Here is a 21,931-nt window from a genome sequence, read left to right on the forward strand (position 1 = left end):
AATGAATCCCGGATGTTTACAGAGTTTCAGGCACGTATGCATGTCTGAGAGTTTCACGTCTGTACGTGTGAAAAATGCTTCATATTTTCAGTAATGCATGTCCTACAGAAGCTATTTTCCCATCTGATGGCTATCTAAGAAGTTGCAGTCTGAAGGAAAAGAGAGATGCTGAGACGATAAAGAGAGACACAGGAGAGTGGGACGCTTACGCTGGATGTCAATAGTGACACTGGTCTCCTTGCCGTTGGGAACTGCTTTGTTGGAGGCCCTGCAGATGATCTGTTGACCCGTCTCGATGATGGAGGGCGATAGGTAGAGCATGCTCATGGTGCTTTCTCTCCTGCCGTCCCGAAGCAAAGTCTGCAAAGAGCGAAGAGTCGCAGTTGAAAAGTAACTGTGAAAGCAGTCTGATGGATTGACTGCTGGATTGGATTTTCATTTTATGATGAAACAAATGCTGTTTACTGAAAACTTGGATGAAATACATATTGAGAATTTATGTTGGCTCTCCAAAGAGTTTAAATGATATACAAGTCATTCACCAGAAAAGCTTTGATGGAGAAGGTGCAAAATTAAGGAAGAGAGAAAAAAAGCAACAACCTCATGAATACACACATCGTATTCCTTGAGGGACCAGAGGCAAACCCTCACAAACACCCTGGCCTGTGGTTTGACTGCAAAGCTGACTGATATAAAAAATAAAAAAGTAGAAATTTGTTTTTTGAGCCTTTTTTTTGTGTCTGGAGAGTTGCGCTCTAGTGCATGGCTTGTCATACTCCACAAAGGAAATCAATCTTCTTTTCAGCGCTCATCCTCTGAGCCCTACATTGTGGAAGCCATCTGGAATCGGTTGGTAGCGCTCAGTAGCGCTCGCTCTCCCTCAAACGCTCAGGGGAGGGCTCTGGGATTCTTTGTTAACCAATGCAAGACAGAACAAAGTCAGTGAGTAGAACAAATTGCGTGGGCAACAGGGCACAGTGTGGTCAACTGCAAAGTCAAGATGCATTTCCCAGCCATCGCTTTAAAAGGAGGCTCAGTTGCGCTGTATCTTTGAGGAAGACCCCTGCTATAGTCAAGCACATCACACATCCAGAGCCAAAGTGCTCACTTGCTTTGCTGCACTGCTACATTTGGCTGAAGCACACACGTGCTTGCGTCGCTTCATTGATATTTCCTGTAGTTGGTTTATCATAACACAGCGCCTTCGCCATGTTTACCCTGCAACCCAATGCAACGATGTCACGACTGAAACCTACAGTAGGCACATACAATACATTCAAATGCTCGTGCAACGTTCAAGGTCGCTAGTATACAGTATATATGTTTTAATAACTACCTATGAATCATTCGCTGATTCAAACTGCAGCTCATTGTCAGTGCACAGATCTGCAGTAATTATCTCCTCAGTTGTCTACTTTAATGCAAGGGTTTCTACTTAATCAAACTGTAATCTAAGTATGTGCCCTCCTTCTCACTTAAGTCACCATAGTCTGAATAATAATAATTAAAATGTCACTGACCTTGTAAAATCAAATGGCAAGTTATATTAAAAGAAATCTTTTTATCTAGCCCTTCATAGTTGAAGTACCGCAGGCTGACTTTGAAGTGTTATATAATGTTAGAGAATCTCCAGTGTTGGATCAAAGATAAACATTTTCTTCTGTATATTAATGAACATTTTGCACCATAAGGACATTACAGATGCCGTACGTGTTTTTGTGAAGTTTCATTTGTATCTGAAGAGCCATGTGATGAAATTCATAGTTATATTCATAGTGCGTGAGTCACTTCTAAAGCAGAACGCATTAGCTGTCAGACGCGGGATATGTCAATGTAATATCCTTTCTGACACAATCAGGATTGTTTCCCTCGTCGCCCTGGACCTGTCTGAAGTCATTAATCTTAGAAAGGGGGTTAGCTAGATGCTGCCTTGAATTCAACACCATGCCACAGTACAAACTGGTCAATTCTTATATCAGCGCTGGGAGCTCATGTGAGAAGTAGTACCTTAATTTATGCTGAGAGAGGAATGCAAATGTTGAAACATGTCCAGATATTCTTAAAATGGTATGTGATTTCCTACAATGTTGTTTTATCTAAACATTGCGTAATACTCAGAAGTAATTTCTATTGTTGTTGTACTTTGAATATTTCAACAGGTCTCACAATAATGCATTGAAAACTGCATATTGGATACTTCTAGATGCATGATCAGTAAAAATCAATATTGTTAAGCAATCCTTACAAAAATCGAATGTATTGTAGTGTCAATTATATAATCTATCATATACTGTAATTGCTACAAATGCAATAATTGAAACTCAGCAATAATCTGTAACTCATACAAAAAAATTGACTCCAAGCAATTAAAGAATGAAAAACATGTAAATAATTGCAATATAACAGCAGATTCTTCTTTTATATATCCTATGAACATCTATACATACATAAAGTTGCTTCTTCCTCTGCACTTCCTCATCTAGGCTGTCCGTGTGCAAGGCAACAAAGTGTTTTGTTCTACAGTAAATTACTAAATTGCTTTTCAACTTGGATCATTTTACAGTACCTTCAATTCTGATACTTTTGCTGTACTGTAAATTAAATCCAACTCTTTTGTTGCACTGAAGCTTCATTCTGTTAAAGTAAAACAAGGGGAGAAACAAAGCCCAGCTCCTTTCAGATTATCACACCGAGTTGTGTGTTACAGGACAGCAGCAGAGCAGAGCAGGAGCTGTTTTCTCTGCAACTCAGCAAAAGATTTTTTGACATTTCAGCTTCTAGTCTGTCCTGGTGTCTTAGAAACACAGCACAATAGCTCCACAAACAGAACCCTTATCCAACTAATGCAATAATACTTAACTTAATGGACTTAAAGCTGCAACTGCCAAGCCAAGCTTTGACTTAATGAGAAGGTGACCTGTCATTAGAAAACCAGCTAGGGCCTTAAATTAATCCGTCTGAATACTTCAGGCTGCATGAACCTACTAATAAAACTCTGTGTGCTTACAGGAAAGTCACTGAGTTTTGTACCTCAACTGTGCTTACTTCCAACAGCTACTGTAGTTCAGCTGTGTTCACCGTCACCCTAGTACCGTACCATAGTACTGTACATGGTTATACAGCTATTAATATTATCATTATTATTATTATTATTATTAGTGGTAGAAGCGACTTTCTGTACCTTTAGGGCATCAAATATTTGCCTTTTGTTACTCGAATTGCGTAAATATTCATTCTAGCCTTCGAGATATTTAAATCATGAGCCTGAATCATCGTAATTAGTCATTAAAATGAGCAGCTGAACCTGGGAAAGGCTCATGTCTGAATATCATGTAAGCAAAAAAACTGAGAATTCATAAGACATTCCATTTGCAAACTCTTCTAACACGTAACCATGTGTCACCTTTACACTATACTGTATTATGGCTTTTTTGCGGTAGCACTTAGGTTAAATCATTTTCTGCTGCTTAACGTTTTTTTTTAATTCACAAGTTTGTTAAAGCAATTAATTGAAGTCATTTATATTTCCGCCCACACTTTTCATTTTAAGAGAGAACAAATGAGGTTAATTAGCTGTGCAGTATGTTTTAAGAACTGAATGTGTCCAGAGCCCTTTATGTACTGTACTGTAAGTTGTACATTAATACTGCTGAAGAACACTGCTCACTGTGCAATTAATTGCTTTTTATGTAATATGTACTTCAGTTAAACAAAACATGATGAAGGGTGGTTTAAGAAAAATAAAGCTGAGAGCCAAAGGACACAAAACTTAGGAAAGAAAATAATAGAAAAAAAGTGTAAACCTGTAAACCTGAGAGGATATACAATAAAAAAGCAGAACTGCCAGCTCCTAATTTTTTTAAACCTCTTAATACTGAGATAAGTCCCCAGTCTTTTGCTCACTTCTCAGTTGCCACCAGAGGATTCGGAAAATATGTTGTACATCGAGGAGGATTACTCTCTGGTGGGGGAATGCATCATGTTTTTCTATTTCAGTAGGAAAGTATCATAGAGGAAGTGTGCAACCCTCCAAACCATAGCTGAGACCTGGAGGCTGCATATTACAAACAGTCCTTTGCTGTTTACCACTGAGTGGCTCCACTGGAGCAGATGGGAGCTGAGTGTTTGAGGGAAGAGAGAACATTATTCATTAATTTTCTCTGCCCACATTTTCACAGTTACTCCTGGTTTTTGAACCATTCACCTCACTGCGAAGACACTTTTGCATCTTAATTAGCCGGGGTGTTCCTCCACACTACAGTTTGGGTTAGTGAAAGCTACCTTCACTAATGATAAGCAATGCATCAAATCTGGAGAAACCAACACAGCCTTCTACTAAGTGATAGCTTTAATCATAGGCGTTCTTATTAACTGCTCGTCCAATGAATAGGGTTGTAAGAGGTGGTGGCGATTAGGTTTTAAAAGCCTTAGTGGAAAATTATCTTTGGGTCAGAACTGTCATTAGATATGACACCATCAGTGAAACCATTTCTGTGACTCCTCCACCGCATCTGCTCACATTTGTCCTCTTCATTTGCCGGATATGAAGAGACCATCAGAGGAGATGATTATGCTTACAAAACGTCCCCCCACTGATCCTTAGACCCCAAAAAGAGTCATCTTCTTTTAATTGAACCCTTTGCTTTTCAGCGATAGGTGATAGAGATAAGGGGGACGAGGAACAGTGCAGTGGCTCAGCGCAGGCATGTGAGCATCCATCAGCTCTTTCAGCAAAGTATGTTCTCATATCTGGCTTTGTTCTGAGAGGAAGTGAATGCAGGAAGCTCACTCTCCGCCCACCATTAGCAAGTGGCACCTCCAGCAATCATTTTATTCAAATCGGCCTGGTGCCGTACCTCAGTCCAATCAATGGCATTTATCTGCTCTTTGAAAAAAGCCGATAATGGGATGAGGCAGAACAGGCAGCGAGGGAAGGCGGGGGAGGTGTTAGAGCTCTAAAGTGCCTGGTCTCTTTATGTCCTTTGTCTAAATGGAAATAGAACATGACAGTGTTGATTGCATGATTAGCCTTGAGGGCTAATGTCAATCAAGTGTGTGTGGGGTCAGGTGATCGTAATACCAGGCTACTGCGAACAGTGGCGATTGTGTATACTGGTATTAGTGCTGATGTGATACCTGGTTGGAATGTGCATCGTGCAATGGACACATCCATGCCGATTCCAGCAACACAAGTGGTATGGTAGATTTTCTAACAGGTTAGGAAGCTGAAGAGAGACAAATACCACTGAAGGAGATCAGAACACCAGTGAGAATGACAAAGTCACTGATAGTTCCATTATCTCGCCATCTGTTTGTCTGAGCTCATTTGTATAATGGGAAAAGAAGACCAGCCATATTTTTGTAATCAAAACGCAACATGGGTTTTCAAGGAATTTAATTTGAGAAAGCAGTCTGCGCAGTGTGGCAGTGTGGCACCGGTGACTCGAGCTGTCACTGCAGTGCCTCACGGATGTTTATGATGTTTGTAGCTAAAATGTAAGGTAACAGGTGTTTTCGCTCACCGTTTAGTTTTGAAACAAGGTGTATAAGATAAAGTGACAGCCCACAGTTCTCCCAAACCCACCCCCCTCACCCTCTGCAAGCTTGGTATGACACACACCTCTGTGCTTACCTTGGAGTACATGGCCCCGTTGAGGACCTCTCCGTTGCGGATCCAAATGATCGAGGCCGCAGGCTTGGCATTGTCAGCATGACAAGTCAGATTGAGTGGGTCGCCGGCCCGCAGGCTCACCACCGGGCCTCCACTGATGACTGGGTCCTCTGGGGGAACTATTGATAAAGATAAGGGGGGTGGGGGGGTAAAGATGTTATTAATGGGCTACACTTACACGTATACTGCAGTTTTCTACCTCATTGGTACTCAAAGCACTTGACACCACTTTTCGCTCAGACTACCAGACACACACACATAAACACAAGCTACGTAGCACCAGCATTTCACCAATAATCAAGAGTCAGTTATCTGTGAGAACAGTTATACCCCTACATACAGTGCTTACAGTACATGAATGTTAACTCTGTATACATAACCCTCCTTCGGTGCACAGATGCCCATTTGCTTTTTTCTCCCTCATAACAACATGAAAAAGCATCACATCAGTGCTAGTGCTATATGTGCCTTTAATAGCACTGATCAAAGTCATATGTCTGCTTTACCCATGAGTTGATCTGTTTTTTTCTTTCTTTTTTATAACTGAAACTGCAGTGAATTATTGATTGACCCAAGTGCTCATTACAATGCAGATCTGGGGCAAGATGAAATCAAAGGCTGCAGGCAGCTGCCATATTCCCCGCAAAAGCATGGTGATTGGAAAGAAGGTTGTTATGGGTTAGATGTTTGCTGTCAAACAGCACAGAGATGAATGGAAGTAAGGAAAATGTAATTTGGGATACTGTTTTGCACATTTAATGGCAATAAGCATGAAAGGGTGCTTTCATGGCAGACACGAATGAGAGTGTATCTCATGGCACGTACAGTATTCTATGTTGCTCACTCTTCAGTGAAATTACTGATGTTATCACTTCACTTAACTCTGTTTAGTTTTAACTGGCTCTACATTTATTTTGAAAAGTTATCAAACAAAATTTGTCAGACCTACATAAGATTTGTGGCACTTTTCAGCTACAGTACTAGATCCATCTGGCGTATTTATATTATACAGCTACACATGTCTGTATGATATATTATTTTTATGCTGACACTGGATTCAAATGACTTTCATTAGCGAGAAGGATACACATAATGTGATGCAGCTCATCATTTGTGTTAATAGCTTCAGTTTACTGCTTAGTTATCTAATATTCCAATGTGGGTTAAATTTCTGCTAACACAATCTGAACATGTCTTCCACCCATCACAGAAAATAAGATACAAGATGCAAATGATCAGTAGCACGTCATCAAAAATGCATAACCAGTAACAGTAAGCTGCAGAGAGGAAGTGAACAGTCCATCAAGCGACCAGTCAACAATCAGATTATTGGTCTCAGTGTGTACAGGTACACCTGTTTCAGTAAGAGCGTTTTTTACGATAATAAATCAGACTAGCCGTTACCACGGTAACCATGTGTGCTGCCAATTCAACCATTAAGATGTAAATTTAGCTTGTTGTATAAATGGCCACATAGGATTTATAACATAATACGGAGGAAGTGAAGCAACGTCCACTAACAGCTCACAGTTTGTCGCGGTCAGATCTAATCTTGGTCTCAATTGTGATCAGTCCATGGGGGCATTTTGCTCATATGACTAATGACTTTGCAAAACATGACATGATTTAGTCTATCCCACTCAAAGCGTTTGTTTGTTCAAATGATCAGACGACATAGTCACCAGCATAACACATTTAAAAATGAGTAAGGGCTGAGTCAGACCTGAGTGAGAACACTGAGGTCTGGGCCGGACTGATCACTCTGACCAACTGGACCAGCAAATCTGCTATTTCAAAGAATTCGCCCTCGCTGCCTTCTATTGTGTGTTTGCGTTAGATATGCGGCGTTAATTCTGGCTGTCTTCCTTTCATCTGCTCTTCATTAATATGCGGAGGCTTGAAAGAGGAAGAGGAATCTCAGGTCAGCACTAGAAGATCAGACGCCTCAGTGTGCTGATCTAGGCAAGTAAGGAAGATGCTTTGTGAGAACGTGGTCACCTCCTGGTCCTTTATTGCCAATTGGAAACAAGGTCAAGAAGATCAAGAGATTATTCCTATTCTAAGAATAGAGCGGCTACATTGTATGCAAATGTGCCAAGAAGCATGTGAAACGCATTATGAGCCAGGCCTCTGGAGACAGCTCTGCCATTTGTCATTAAGGGAAACGATCAAAAGGTGATGCTCAGTGATGGCACAGTGACGGCAGATTGTGGAGATCCGCTGTTACATGTGTGCTGTCAGTGCTCCCGTGAATGCACGAATGAAGCATTAATTAAAGGTCAAGCGTGAAGGCAGCCATAAAAGTTTCTTTTTTTACGCAAAAGGAAATGTTTGACAGTTTGTGACTGATAAGATTCACACACGGCAGAGAGAGAGAGAGAGAGCGAGAGAGAGAGAAAGAAAGAGAGAGAGAGAGAGAGAGAGAGAGAGATCACAGGCTCTTTCCTTCTCTCAAAGGAAATCTCCTTTCTTCATACATTACAATAACACATATCAGTGTCTATAAATACATGCTAGAGGGTCAGAAGGTGGCACTGCTATTGAGTGTTTTTATACCTGCACAGACTGTTCCAGTAAGTCACCGTGTGCCTCCCTTTGACCTTTAATAGTCTCAGTTGTCTGCTATTATTCAGACTTGTGTTTTCTATTGAGGCATGTCAGAGCATAAAGTGCAAGAGGAGATTGGGATTTTGTGCATATCAGGCTACACAGGAGGGAAGAGGTCGCAGGCAGACCAAACGGTGCACATCTACACTTTCAGGTCATGTATCCCTGGAGGACTGCATGCCAGCAAGGCACCGAGGGTGAATAGTGAGCAGACAAGGAGAAGGAAGACATGGCTGACTGCCCCTATCCTGCAGCCCAACTTAGTACTGCTCTGTCCTTCATTGTATTTGGATGCCAGTGTGGAGCCAGTCTGTGACAGCCAGGACTCACAGGATTGTTTTCTGTGTAACTCTGCCCTCCTGGCATCTATCTGAGATCATCACCACTAAAAAAAAGTCATACATAATTACAGGCAAGTCTGCTAAAACAGGGACCTTCTTTTTGCTCTTTGTCTTTATGGCTGCTGAAGATTTGACCAGTAACCTAACATGTGTTTAACACAAACAAATGGCAAGCATAAAACAAAAATCAATATGTATAGATATTAAGCTTTTACTCCTCATCTTAGATGTTCTCCTGATCTTGCCTCATGACTGCCACGTCTGACAGTTATACAGAGACCAAGCCTTGAACTTGAATCGGCCATCATCATTACGGGGCTGCTTGCAAACTCGGCAGTCCCTAATGGTTCTAAATTAGCTCTTTACTGCGGCCATTCGATGGACTTGGCATAAGTAGTGTGGTCAGTGGTACAGATTGATCGCTTCTCTTTAATTACAGGGCTGACTCACTGCAAACTCTGTTCCCCTCACCATTTCTTTTCTGGGAATAATATGGCATCTCTTTCAACACTTTAACAAATTTGCGTCTCGCGTGCGCTGCTAAACGTGGACACTTCTGGCACGTTTGTCTCTAGATATTCACACAAAGTCTAGCGATTATACACTTTATACGAATCAAAGATAATTCATTGCAGATCATCCTGAGCTAAGAACAGAAAGAACCATACGTGTTCCTGAAAATCTCCCACCTCCTATAAATATGAGTCTGAACTCCACTCCGCACAACTCAAAAGGACAAACAGTCCGAGCGATGTCAGAAAGCTCAGGCTTCAGTGAGATCATTTACTTTTACTGCATAATCAAAGCTATCCATGAATGTGACCGAGGCGTATTGATGTGTAATTAACTCAACAGTGCAAGGCAGTAAGTCTGCCCGCTCCAAAACTGGACGACCACAGAGATGCCTTTTGGCTGGTGAGACACAGAAGTCTCCAAACACAAACCATAAAATTCCCCAAACCCAAATGTAAAACTCATTCATTTATATGAGAGGAAGCTGATAGCGTGTCCTAGAGTTGCTTGAGAAGTTTTGTCTTGCTGACGGTGAACCCGCTGGGTTTCCCAGGGTGAACCCAAATCGAGAGAAGTTCTCCGAAGCAGCCGCCAGAATCCTGAGAGGACCCCGGCTTTCCAGGAGCGTGAGAAGGGGAGATAAAGCAATTTGGAGGTGAATAAATGAGAAAGCGGTTCCTCCTAAGGAGGCTGGAGGAGGAATGCTGGCATGCACGATAGCTGTGCTCTCCTAGACGTGTCCGGAAGAACAATGAGCTTCCTGGCTTGCCTGTCTGTGTCAGAGGAACGTTTGCATGTCCCGCCTGTCACCCCGTTGCGACAGCTTGCAGGGTTTGCGATAGATCAGGGAAAAGCAAAGGAAAACAAAACGTAGAGGAGAGAAATATCCAGAGCAGGTGTATACAGGAAGCATACGTGGCTCGCTGGCCCATATCTACGGCCGTCTTCAAGCACTGTCACTGTGCATCTGTTTGGAAATCTTCAGTCACGTACACACACACACACACACACACACACACACACACACACACACACACACACACACACACACACACACACACACACACACACACACACACACACACAAAGTCATGATCCACCAAATGAACACCGCTGAATAGGAATGGAGGGAAGGGAGGAGAAGGATGAAATGAGGAGTGGGGACATGCCAGCGCTGTCAGAGGTGCGTGGATCCGGCTCCACCGCGGCGCATCCGTGCCGCTCCAGAAGCCGCCGGCGCCGCTCACCACCGGGCTCCAGCCGACGTGTGCGCACGTGAGGCAGCAAATTTAAAAATAAGCACTCCCACCGTTAAAAATGAAAAAGCGCCGCTTGTAATTGCCCGCCTGTTATTAGTCCTCGTGGTTTCACATTTTTCCTCATGTCAATCATTAGTTTGTTAGCCACAATTACAGTTAGCGGAAAGCAAAGCCATTTAGTTTGTAGCGTGAATTCAAATTAGCTCAGCACCTGTACACAGTCGGTACTGTTGTTTTGCAGAGCACAGATGTATTTGTGTCATTCCTCCTCCTTCTGTTGCGATGCTGAGGGAAAAAATATCCTACATACAGTCTGTCTGCCATAATCACGCACCTGTTGACAGCCTCTCTGATATCATAGATGTAGTTATCATTCCATCACGTGTTGCAGAGACAATGGGGGAAAAGGCAGCGTGAAACGAATGCGACATTCTCTCCAGTCTTTGGGACACTTCTTCTTTCTTGTTTGTGCGTCTACAGACACAAAGCTTTTGTTCCTAGATCCTGCACAGTAAATGTGTTTAAAACCCTCATCTGGACCTGTGGAGCTGCTCTATAGAAACCACCCCGTGACAAGGCAGCAAAAGAAGAAGGAAGAATAATAGTAGAGGAACACACAAAGCTTTTTCTCTAATGAATGAAAACATCCAAATTGCACTCATTGTTACATATTCAACCTACGAGTAGTCTTAAGGGCTGAATTAGCAGCTCTGACTGTACATTCTCAGCAGCCCACAGAGCTGGTGCTGCCGACAGGCTAAACAACACAGTTTGTGTGTCCTAGTGGAGACATGAAAACTTCTAATTCCTCAGTAGCTTTTTTTTAAAATAATTTTTCTCCTGCCCTCAGAGTTCACTTCCATTAATAAAGGGATGGCAGCGTGATCCTTGAACAATAATGAATTCAGACTTATCCACAGAAATAGCTGATTCAGCTTCAGCAATCGGAGACAACAATGACAAAAGATACCCTTGGGCTTTTGTGCACATGAACATTGTTGCTGAAGCGTGAGTGCAAAACATTGACAATGCAGAAAAGAAAAACAAATATCTTGCGCACAATGGCTCATTTAAATGGCACGCTATCAATTATGTTTGGCAGGGGACCAGCATCTTACTGTGTTTACAAATGCCTCTCAGTCTAAAAGATCTGGTGGCTGGTCTTTGAGGTTATACAATATACAGTGCTTATCATTTTAATAATGGAGTTAGCCAGAGAGCGCTGTAAGGCTTTGTGGAGCTATGTTTATTATCATAGTCACATAGTACCACTGTATGACACCTTAACTGAACGTTTAACATGTTGCCCATTTACAAAAAAAAGAAAAACAGCAGAGAACACCTCAGACACGATTTTCAGCCAAAGACCTTAATCAAACCACAGTGATATCCCTCGTCTTTGTTCTAGTGGTCCCCAACCTAAGGTAGAAAGATTAGAGCAGAGGTCGGGAGCAGTGCCAACTTGCTGCAAGGAATATAATTAGCCTCAGGGGTCTTTTTGGACCTGAAACCCCTTTTTTTCTCTCCCTTCATGACTAATTCACAAGACCTTGATTCTCCTTTGGCATCCAAGGGTAAGCCTGCAAACCATGAAGCTGCTTGGACCGCTTAAGTTCACTGTCACATTTCTTTCTCCAGCACGTCTGATGGGGAGCGTAACTGTGGTGTGTACTGTAAATGCTGACGCCATCATTGCTTTCATCTTTAACTTCATCACTTTTGCATTTAGAAAATTGCCAGAAGTGACAATAAGAGATATTTCCCACGGTTCAGTTAAGGTCACTTGTGCTGCACCTTTGGCTCAAGTGAAGTATTTGTCTTTCAAGGACATGCTCAGCAAAACATTAGGAGGAAAAGCAGCAGCATAGAAAACATGCCAAGTGTATTATGCAACATTTGTAAAGTTTTTTTTTTCTCAGTTTATGAAAATATTTGAGTTATGTTATTTTCTATCAAAGTAAAGAGAGCAGATGTTCCTCTGATATGGCGCATGCTGGAGTTTGGACTGATAGTGAGTTATGAAAGATAGAGGGGAGTTTCAGATTTATTCTGCTGTCAGCTCAGAGAAGGGAGGTTGTGTGTGTGTGTGTGTGTGTGTGTGCGTGCGTGTGCGTGCGTGTGTGTGCGTTCGTGCACACAAAGGTGTGCAGGGCCATTGCTGTCTTCCAAGTCAATACACACACTCTGTCACCAGTGGCAAGTAATTGACAGCTTGGAGTTTGCAGTGACACAGGCCTTGCATATATTTCCTCCATTATGTCAGCCTGGAGTACTCCCTGACGGTGCGTTCAGGAGCCAGCTAGCTCGGCAGGGGATTAAACAAACACCTTATATTTGGACTTACAGGGAAGAATGGTGAACTCTCTCACCCTCAATCAGCCAAATAGGCAATAAAGGCTTCTCCTTGTTTGTCGATGTGAGGCCGTTGGACCAAGGAGTTCACCTCCTGCTGCTGCACATCGCTTGCAGTCAAGCAGAGTCACTCATTTGCAAATAATTAGTTTTGTATGTGTGTGTGTTTTACTTTGGCTGTTTGTCTTAATTACTTAGGCTAGTTATTGTTAGGTTTAGCAGAGAAGGAAAGCATTGTGTCAAAGGCCGTGTATGGAAGCTGTTCCCGTCTACAGCAGTTTAATACTTTACCTTCAAAAGCTACTGTTACGAACAAAGCTACGGAAATGCTTTTTACGTAAATATCAATCGATCGCGCTAAGACTGACTTTGCTAATGTGTTACACGACTTGACTTGCTGACTCTGATTATTCACAGTATTTTGTTGGCAAGCTCTGTGTGTAAACCTTGGGATATTTAAACATGTACTGAAGGGCAGTAGTGGATGGTAGAAATGTCCAGGGGCAACAGATATTTTAGTTCCCATAGAAGTATCTGGAGTTATTCACTCATATCCATTTGCAGGGGGGGCGGGGTGGCAGCCAGAGAAATGTTATGGTGCAATTTGTCTTTCCCTTTTTCGCCTTCTTCTGCTGCCTTCTCCCCTACAAATCGTTAGTTTCACTTTTCATTAGGCCCGGATCGATGAGGAGGATCAGCCGCTCGTGGCGGAGATACTGTTGGGCAGACCCTCACCCCCACCTTCTTAACACCCCCCCACCCCCCCACCCCCCCAGTTCTCTTCTCCTCTGCCATCGACTGCAGCTACTGTATGTTTGTAGCGATCCCCATGTACGAGGGCTGTCAGCGGCACTGAGGCGCAGGGGGCTCGGAGGGTCCCACTAAGCGACGCAGGTCAGCAATTGCATTCGAGCTATCCAATAAGGCAGAAATGGCAACACTGAATGATAACCCAATAAAGTTTAATTAAGAACCAGTAGCCTCTCAAGCCTTCACTACTAATGAAAACTGAGACTACATGCGGAGGAAGGAAATTAAAGTGGAAATGTAAGGCTCTATAAATGTTTAGTCATACTGACACTCTCAGATGTCTGCCAGCTGTCTGCCAAATGGAAGCTGGAGTTAACTCCTTCCTTAATGGTTGCTGCAAAACTTTTAGGATTTACTGATGATACTTTTTATACGTTACCGGCAGTTCAGAGTCAAACAGGTGCAGCTACAGTTTACCTTCACAGCATCTTGATGTTGATCTCAGTATTACAGCTTCTGCTATATATTTTTTCTTCCGACAAACAACAAGGTAATGGCACAGTGAGAAGCCAGCGACGACAGTGAAGCTGTCTCCGCTCGACGCTTGGCACCGCAGTGACTGAGGGTGCTTGGCGCACGGCTAATGTTTCAGGAGTCTGTGTGCTTAATTCGGACTCACCCAACACAGTGAGCCGGGCCGGGCGGGATCGCATGGCAGCCTGGACGGCCTGGCACTCGAACACGGCGTCATCCATCAGCTCAACGCGCTGGATTCTCAAATGATGCTCCCCTGAACTGTGGTCGCCAATCACTGTGTAACGAGGATAGCCTGCAGCACAAACATATTTGTTCGATTTAATCATGCTCAAAACCATCAAACTGCTCCCCATTTGCCAAAATCATGACAACACGTTTGCCAGAGGCTCTGCATGCATAGCAAGAAGATGGTAGAGTTTATTAGTGAAATAAATAATAAATAATAGTTTGTACATTTGTTAATTCTTTCACATGCGTTTCACCAGCCCCCTGGCACTAGTAATGAGCTGATGTGGAGGTTGTTACAATATAGAGAAGGATGTTTTACTGCATCTGTAAACAGGAGCAACTGGAATTTGAGTTGTTTCGGCATCGCTCTGTGAAGTGATTTATAGTTTAATAATGCAAGAAAGCAGAGCAATATCCAGGAGACCTGGGCATTTTACACAAGTCAAGTGAGATGGTTTCAAAGATATCCCCGTAACTATTATCGAAATATGTGTTGCGAGTGTGTTGTGGAGTGCATCCCTCCACTGGGGAACATAAGCAGGATGAAGAATGCGTTAGACTGGGAGGCTTTATGGGGTCTTTCTCATGCTTTTGGATTTGCTTGTCTTTTCCTTTTTTTATTCACTCAGCATTTCTAATTGTTGGGGACGGAGTATGTGGCAAAAAATGAGAATCCGTTCATGACAAATGCACTTCGGAAAGGTTAAGAATGTCCAACAAAGAAAGCATTTTTCCTACAGTGTTCCTTAAGTCATTGATCAATGATGAAACTGTAGGACAATTGTGCAGCAGAAAAAGGGCAGACTTTTACCGCTTCGCACCAACTTTGTGAAAGAAAACTTCACACTTAAGAATCACACACTTGTCATTTCATTTTCAAAAACAGTCTATCAGCACCCATCCAAGTTTTGGGTCAATGCCATCAAATGCTGGGGAGTAAAATATTGATTTGCCAGTAACAGCTAGCCAATGACTCATGTTCACTTCAGACATCCCCAAACACTTCAGTCATTTCGCTGTAAAGGCTTTACAGACTAGCTACAATATATGTTCTAACACCTCAAACAGACAGAAAATTGGGCAGCCTTACAGCAGCTTTTAAGTCTTTGAATTAGGGCTGCAAAAACCCATAGAATGCTCAAAGCCCAATTACTGACTGATGCATCATTGAATCCAATAGCCTTTAATAGAGCATGAAGTGGGCCTCATTTTATGCTGGTGGGGCCAGTTTCATCCTCCTACATGTAGCCTTTAATGTCAAGGGTCTATAGAGTGGGAGGATGAAGGACAGAAAGAACAGCAGAAGGTAACCATTACAGCTGGGGGGGAGAAGAAACAACATGACAGGCAAGCAAACCCGAAAACATGAGCCAGACCAGCCACGAAGCCGATAACAGGCCACCTGCTGTAACATTCGCCATACTTACCAACATGTTCTAAACAGGGGAATAACATTAGTACCACTGGCAACACTGCCTCTACTTTTTCATATACAATATAATGTCTAAAACAGAGGAGCCACACCCGGAGAATCATTGTGCTTCAATTTTATGTTCATTTAAAAGATTGAAAGCAATAATGCCATTGTGGATCACAAGGGTAATGACCATTCCCCATTTTGAGTGATATGACCTTGGTTTGACTCTGGTCCGCTAGTGCCTCAACCGATCCCAGAAACAGCATTCACTTCAAAGGCACCTTTGTTTTGCTTGCCTTAATTGAAGCAAGGTAGAAGCCATGTCAATTTCTGTTGCACAAATGATCTGGCCAATTACCTCATCTGTGCCTCTGGCAAAGTAAGAATAATTCTGCTGTGTGAGGATATGGCTCTGTTCCAGAATCTACTCGGCGCATTAGCTCGATCCAAAAGAGAAAAGTCATTTGCATTGGAGGTGGAGGGTGATAAGAACGTTATAATCTCATTTTCAAAGAACGTAAACTTACTGTAATGTGTTTTTGTCTCCTTATAAGCACCTTGGTCATGCATTTTGTCAATAGAACTGAAATTATACTGGCACACATGAAGACTGATCACCCCTGCTCATGATGTGTACCTACAAACCCCCATTGATCTTAGATCTCACCAACTTTCAAAGACATAATGTGTTACCCAAAGCAAACAATGTAAAATAGGCCCATTAAGGAGTAATGAATCCATCAGGGGGAATGGATTTGTCTTGAGGCTGGATCAATGGCGTGTGTGCGTGCGTGGGTGCAGGTAAGTATACAGGCCTAGCGATTTATGGCCGTCACCTACAACACGCTTCACACTGTGGAGCCACCAGGGAATGGGAGCAGGTTTGCTGCAGCTGTGGTCAGGTGGCCGCTGTGTCGTTGGCTCTCATTAGAGTCAGGGTGTCGCCGCATTCTCAGCTCTCAGCTTCGCTTCCCAGGAGCTCATTCTGTTTCCTGTCACATGCAAACACTTACTTCTCTTACTGCGTGTGAACTATACCCTCATGCTGTTTTGTCTGTTCTCGCCTCTGTCAAGCAGATAGTCATGCATATTCATGATATTGATTGGTGTGTTGTGAGCTGCTGTGCGGCTACTTTACGTTCCCTTAATTAGAGTGGGAAAGCGTGACACAAAGGGGGGGTGAATAGGAAATTCAGGGACAGATAGGAATCATTGGCTTTTGTGCTGTGATTTCTTGCACTGAATAGTGAAAGAGTTCTCTCGGTTTAATCACTGCTGCCGTGAAAGGAAACAGGTTCCAGGCAGAGCACGTCGCTGCAGACGCTGCCTCTTTCTATGAATAGCCAAGTAGACCTATATTATTGAAATGCTCCATGCGACATTTGATTCGTCACAGTTTTTATGTATACAGCTGCCACTTTCTTTCATTGTGTACGTCGCGCGGTGGATGTACCGTCACTCTTTTGCCGCCGCCGCCGCATGCATTGCTTGTTTATGTCGGCAGCAGCGATAAAAGGGACAGCTGTGGAGCGCTTTATTTAAAGAGGTGCTATCCGGCTCAAAGGGAGACACTCAGCGCTGTCCGTATCACACTGCCGATTTTAGCGAGCTACTGTATCGTCTCCAGACAGGCAGCCACGCCTCCTCACACAAAACCCCATGAATCCTTTAAAATAGTTTTGGGGGAAAGTTCATTTGCGCTCTTCATCACTGGCTTGATTATTAATCAAAACAAAAAGAAGCGCTTATGTGGAATAAAATAACCTCCGCTCCCTGCATAAAATTTCTTCTTTCCCATTCTGTCTGAAGCGCTCATGAGAACTCTCCCAGTTTGCCTCTTCTGTCTTCAAAGGAGACTCGAAGGCTGCACAACCATTGTTTACTGCAACCCCTCAACCACTGCTCTCCCCTGGGCGCGATAAGGACCTGAAGAGGGAATAGTGTGGCTTTACTGCTAGTCGGTCAGCCTCAGAGGTTTAATTACAGACCTTATCGGTGACAGGGAAGGCCTCTAAGTCTGTTTACTAAAGGTCGAGGAGGAGAAGACCCCCTGTCTCTAGTTGAATACATATTTAATCATTTCTGATCATAGGAGACCTTTGTGTTTTAAAAACGGTTCCACTTGGACATTTTTTCATTGTGCTTTGAATTGCAATAACTCTGGATTAGTCAGTAATTACAGGCAGGAGGTGTGAGAGGCAAATGAGAAAGCTTTAAAGCAGAGACTGTGCCCTTATGGCGTAAACCATCCAGTGTACGGAGCGTCGTGAACAGATTCAAACGGATCCCTGTTTTGAAAGGATTTAATGATCATTTCACTAAATGATGTGGGTGTACCCTGCTTTTATGGATCCCCCATTCAATAGCTCAGTGCTTCACAGGGTTGTAAATGTTTATTTAGGGGAGTGATGTGTTTCCTTGAAATTCATCAAGGTCATGAATATACATAAAGCCTTGACTGGTGCAACAACAGGCTACTAAATGACAGTGTGGTAGTCTCTTTTACTCTAAATTAAACAATTAAGGCAATTATACATGAGGTGCAGTGTAATTAGACGACGCCAGCTACACTTCAAAAAGCCATTTAGCAGCCTGAAGCACCAGAAAAAGACCAGTGCCACTATTGATTTCACATTTCATTCGCTTTTTGTGCTTCTCTGCCAGACGCAAAGTATGAGGGATTTGAGTCTGCATCCACCACAGAGAAAAATTAATTTTTTATCCTGTTTGGTCATATTGAGTGATATAATCATTGATGGTTTATGAGCACTGCTATTGTAATACTTTTTTAACACGCTACTATGAGACCCCTTTTATCTATGTGTAGAGTGATGTACTGTGTTTGGCAGACGGTGGGATGTTGACATGTGGAGGCTTTAGATGACATAAAGCAGCTATTTGGATGTGACAGTTTTATTACAGAGTGTAATTAATAGGAGAACGTGATTATGATAGAGGAATGCAGGAAGACAAGAGGATAAATGCTCCCTCTTACCAGAGAGGTCTCTGCCAACTCCCAGCGCCAGGCCATCTTTGATCCACAGGACGACTCCATGGTAACCAGGGATAGTGCATGGTAGAGTCACAGGCTGTCCTGCCACCACAACCAGGTCCTGTGGCTGCTGGGAAAACATGGCCTTCGCCCCTTTAGAAGAAAACAAGGTGAAGGTTAGACACAGCCTTATTGAAATATTTTAATGTATTAAAACAAAACGCCTTTTAAAATCAGCGGCTGAATTACTTAAAAAGTCAGGGAAGTGCAATTTCCCCCAATTTCACTCAAAGCTCCTGTCAAACGCGTGAGGGAATGTTAAAAGGTGACGTTGAAACGTGGCGGATTCCTGATACAGAGGCAAGATACTGTACACACATCAAAAGTGCGGAGTGTCGCGCGGGGACTGAGGCGCGGCGCTAAGAGACAGCCGTCACAGCGCAGCCTGATTCATTTATGAAGCGCGGGCCCGTGCGCAGCACAGCACGCGGCGCAATCTTATCTGCCAACACTGCTCTAGTGGCATCCATTAACTCACGCTCACACCCGTGTGTTCCAGTCGTGCGGCCGCTATTAGCTGTACTCCTCGACCGCATGTTCAGGTGGAAAGAGTTACACAGTGGACTCCATTAGAGGCAGAGGTTTGGTTAATGGGGGCGGACATTAGGTGGAGGGGGGTGGATCAGACTGGAAGCCATGACGTGATGCTGATGTGCACTTAGAAACCGACAAACATTGCACCGAGTCTCATGCTGATCTAGCAGTATTACTGAATATAAATATGTCTTATAATAAATACACTACAGTACCTAGAAGTCTGATACAATTAAAGAAAACGCACATCAGATACAGCGTCCTACGCAGAGGCTCGCTTTAAGATTGTCATACCTGTGCATTAACATGTGCTTGCTGCTGGTTAGGACCTTATCTCATCGTATCTCCCACGTGAGGAGGAGCTTATCTCCGAGGCGCTAACGTATAGACGGCAACTCAACAGATCTCCCGGCATGTTGCGGAAAGAGCAACATCGTGAACGCCAGGGAATCTTGTATCTGCTCAGTCATGACCGATATTATCAGACAGTTCATCCTGTGCTGTAATTGATTTAAAGTTGGAGGGATTGCTCTGTTGGCAGCGCGCGTGCCTCGCAGTTTCCACAACTCGCCCAGATTCTCCTGCCTGAACCCTCGCAGGCCTCGTGTCATCTAGGGTTTATTCTTCAGACGCGTTGTCTGTCATGCTGCCGCACGTCCTCACCAGACAGATTAGCGCAGTATCAGCTTGATTACCGTGTTCAATTAGATGACGAGCCGTCCTCGCTGTATTCCGCATTTGACGATGTGCCTGCAGGGTTACGTTCTAGCATATTAAACGATTATTTCACTTCTCAAACTGCATCAGTCACTGTGCAGGTGAATAACGTCCCTCACACACCGACCGACCGCGTCTCCTAAATGTGACTGCATGCTGCACTGGGCGCTAAAAGTTTCCGAAGCACCACTTGTCTTCAATTAACACTTGATCCATTTGTTCTTTAAGCACCTTTCATACAATGCCTGCTCTGTAGCACATTACCAAATTCACGCCCTCGAAGATCTGTTAAAACACACTGCTGCAAGAGAAAATCAAAGGCTTTACTGACACCAGCTTGTACTTGAGCTGTTAAAAAGTGACCTCCTTCGTTCAATTTAAAGCCTGGTTGGGTACTGCGACAAACGAGTCTTTATGGCAACGCCGGAGTAGAGAAATGGAGGTAACAGACGAATGTTTCACTTCAGCTTTTTGGATCTGCTGAATCGAATTGCGCTTTAGCTCCAATCTTTCCCAAGAGCGAAGCCCCCATTATCTAGGAGCCACCGTTCCTTGAAGAAACAGCGTTCAACGATGCAATGATATGCTTTAGCAAGGTTGCTTCTATCTTTCTATCCCTATCTGGGTCTAATTATCACAGAGAGCATCGTTATTTCAGCTATGTCCAACACATAATTGTACAATTTTCAAGGATTAGAAGGGATCAGTCAAACAAATCACAGCGATTACGTTTGTCAGCATGAGACTATATTGCAGAGTCTTTCAATAAGTCTTTTTGTCTGTGAAGACCTCATATGTAACTCATGACAATTGAATCCCAGCAAGTCGGGTTAACACATGCTCATATAATTTAATAGCACAATTGACTTTTTTGATATTTATTTGTCCACTGGATATGTGGAATATAATTTGACTCAAGCTGGGTTTTGATTAAACGCCTCCATTTTGGAGGGTGAGATCTTTGATCAGGACTGCCCAGATGTTTCAAATGGTGGGAAAAAAGCAGGTAGTTAAAATCTGTGCACAGGGCCATATTCCTAATGTGGACTGGCACTTTGCATCTCCTAATGTTGTCATTTCACTTCAGATAATTTGTTTACCATTGGACGGCTCCTGCATTTCCACACACTCGAGCTCTATTTTCCCCTCAGTGCTAACTGCCCCCAATTTCATCGCTCTTTGCCAATCAGGCCTGGAAATTACCGTTACGGACACACATCCAGCCCACTTCAGAGAAATAATCAGCATGCTGTCTGTGAGACATGTGGCCACACAGCACCAAAGCTTAGTCCAGGATCATTATCAAAAACTATTACCCCTCTGGCCTGGGAATTTTATACTGGCAATTTAGGAGCATGGGGGGCATCAGAATAAGGAAGCAGGAGTGAGTTAATCATATATGTTGATGTTTGGTAACCCATGACCACAGGTGCTTTAACATGACACTACTGGGGAAGTAGTAAGGAGGGAAACCATTGGTGGAGCTGAAGGGAAAAGGTTTATCTTTTCTTTCAAATCCCATGGCAGTGACCTACTGTACCGGGTCTTGGATAAATGAAAAATAATGGCCACTTTCCTTGCCCATAGGTACATTTGTTTGAAGGTGTTCACAGACACGTCCTGTTTGTAAATCTTTGTAGGTTATTATTGCCTTATAATAACAATGCACCTTCTACAGCTCTAAGACTGAATATACACCTTAACAGACTGGACTGAGAAGTCACAAGCTCACAACTCCAGTGTTCCTTTTTTTTTTTTTTTACCGCATGCATAATTTGTTCACTTTCATTCTCTGCAGCATCATCGCGTGTGTGCCCCTCAGTGAGTAGCTGTGACATTCATCAACCCAGTTAGACGAGAGAAAACACCCATAACTCCTTGTCTTTTTTTAATTTTTTTTATTGAAAGTGTACAATTAAGCTCGGCCTTAAAATATTGCTGTAAAATGCTTGA

General features: G+C 43.1%; 1 protein-coding gene across 10 annotated transcripts in view; it reads right to left on the reverse strand.

Moving 5' to 3' along the window:
* Nucleotides 1-21,931, reverse strand: part of kirrel3b (kirre like nephrin family adhesion molecule 3b) — a 128,076-nt gene that overhangs the window by 31,105 nt on the left and 75,040 nt on the right. For 6 of the 10 annotated variants that reach the window (XM_055514320.1, XM_055514316.1, XM_055514319.1 and 3 more), the window contains exons 3-6: nt 18,671-18,820; nt 14,173-14,322; nt 5,621-5,790; nt 210-360 (exon numbers count right to left, since the gene is read on the reverse strand). In XM_055514320.1, the coding sequence (XP_055370295.1) occupies nt 210-360; nt 5,621-5,790; nt 14,173-14,322; nt 18,671-18,820 (621 nt within the window). The remainder of the gene's footprint in view (nt 1-209; nt 361-5,620; nt 5,791-14,172; nt 14,323-18,670; nt 18,821-21,931) is intronic. The other 4 variants (XM_055514317.1, XM_055514315.1, XM_055514321.1 and 1 more) reach the window with 1 other exon arrangement.

This window comes from Betta splendens, chromosome 13, assembly GCF_900634795.4.
Source record: "Betta splendens chromosome 13, fBetSpl5.4, whole genome shotgun sequence".
Lineage (NCBI taxonomy): Eukaryota > Metazoa > Chordata > Actinopteri > Anabantiformes > Osphronemidae > Betta > Betta splendens.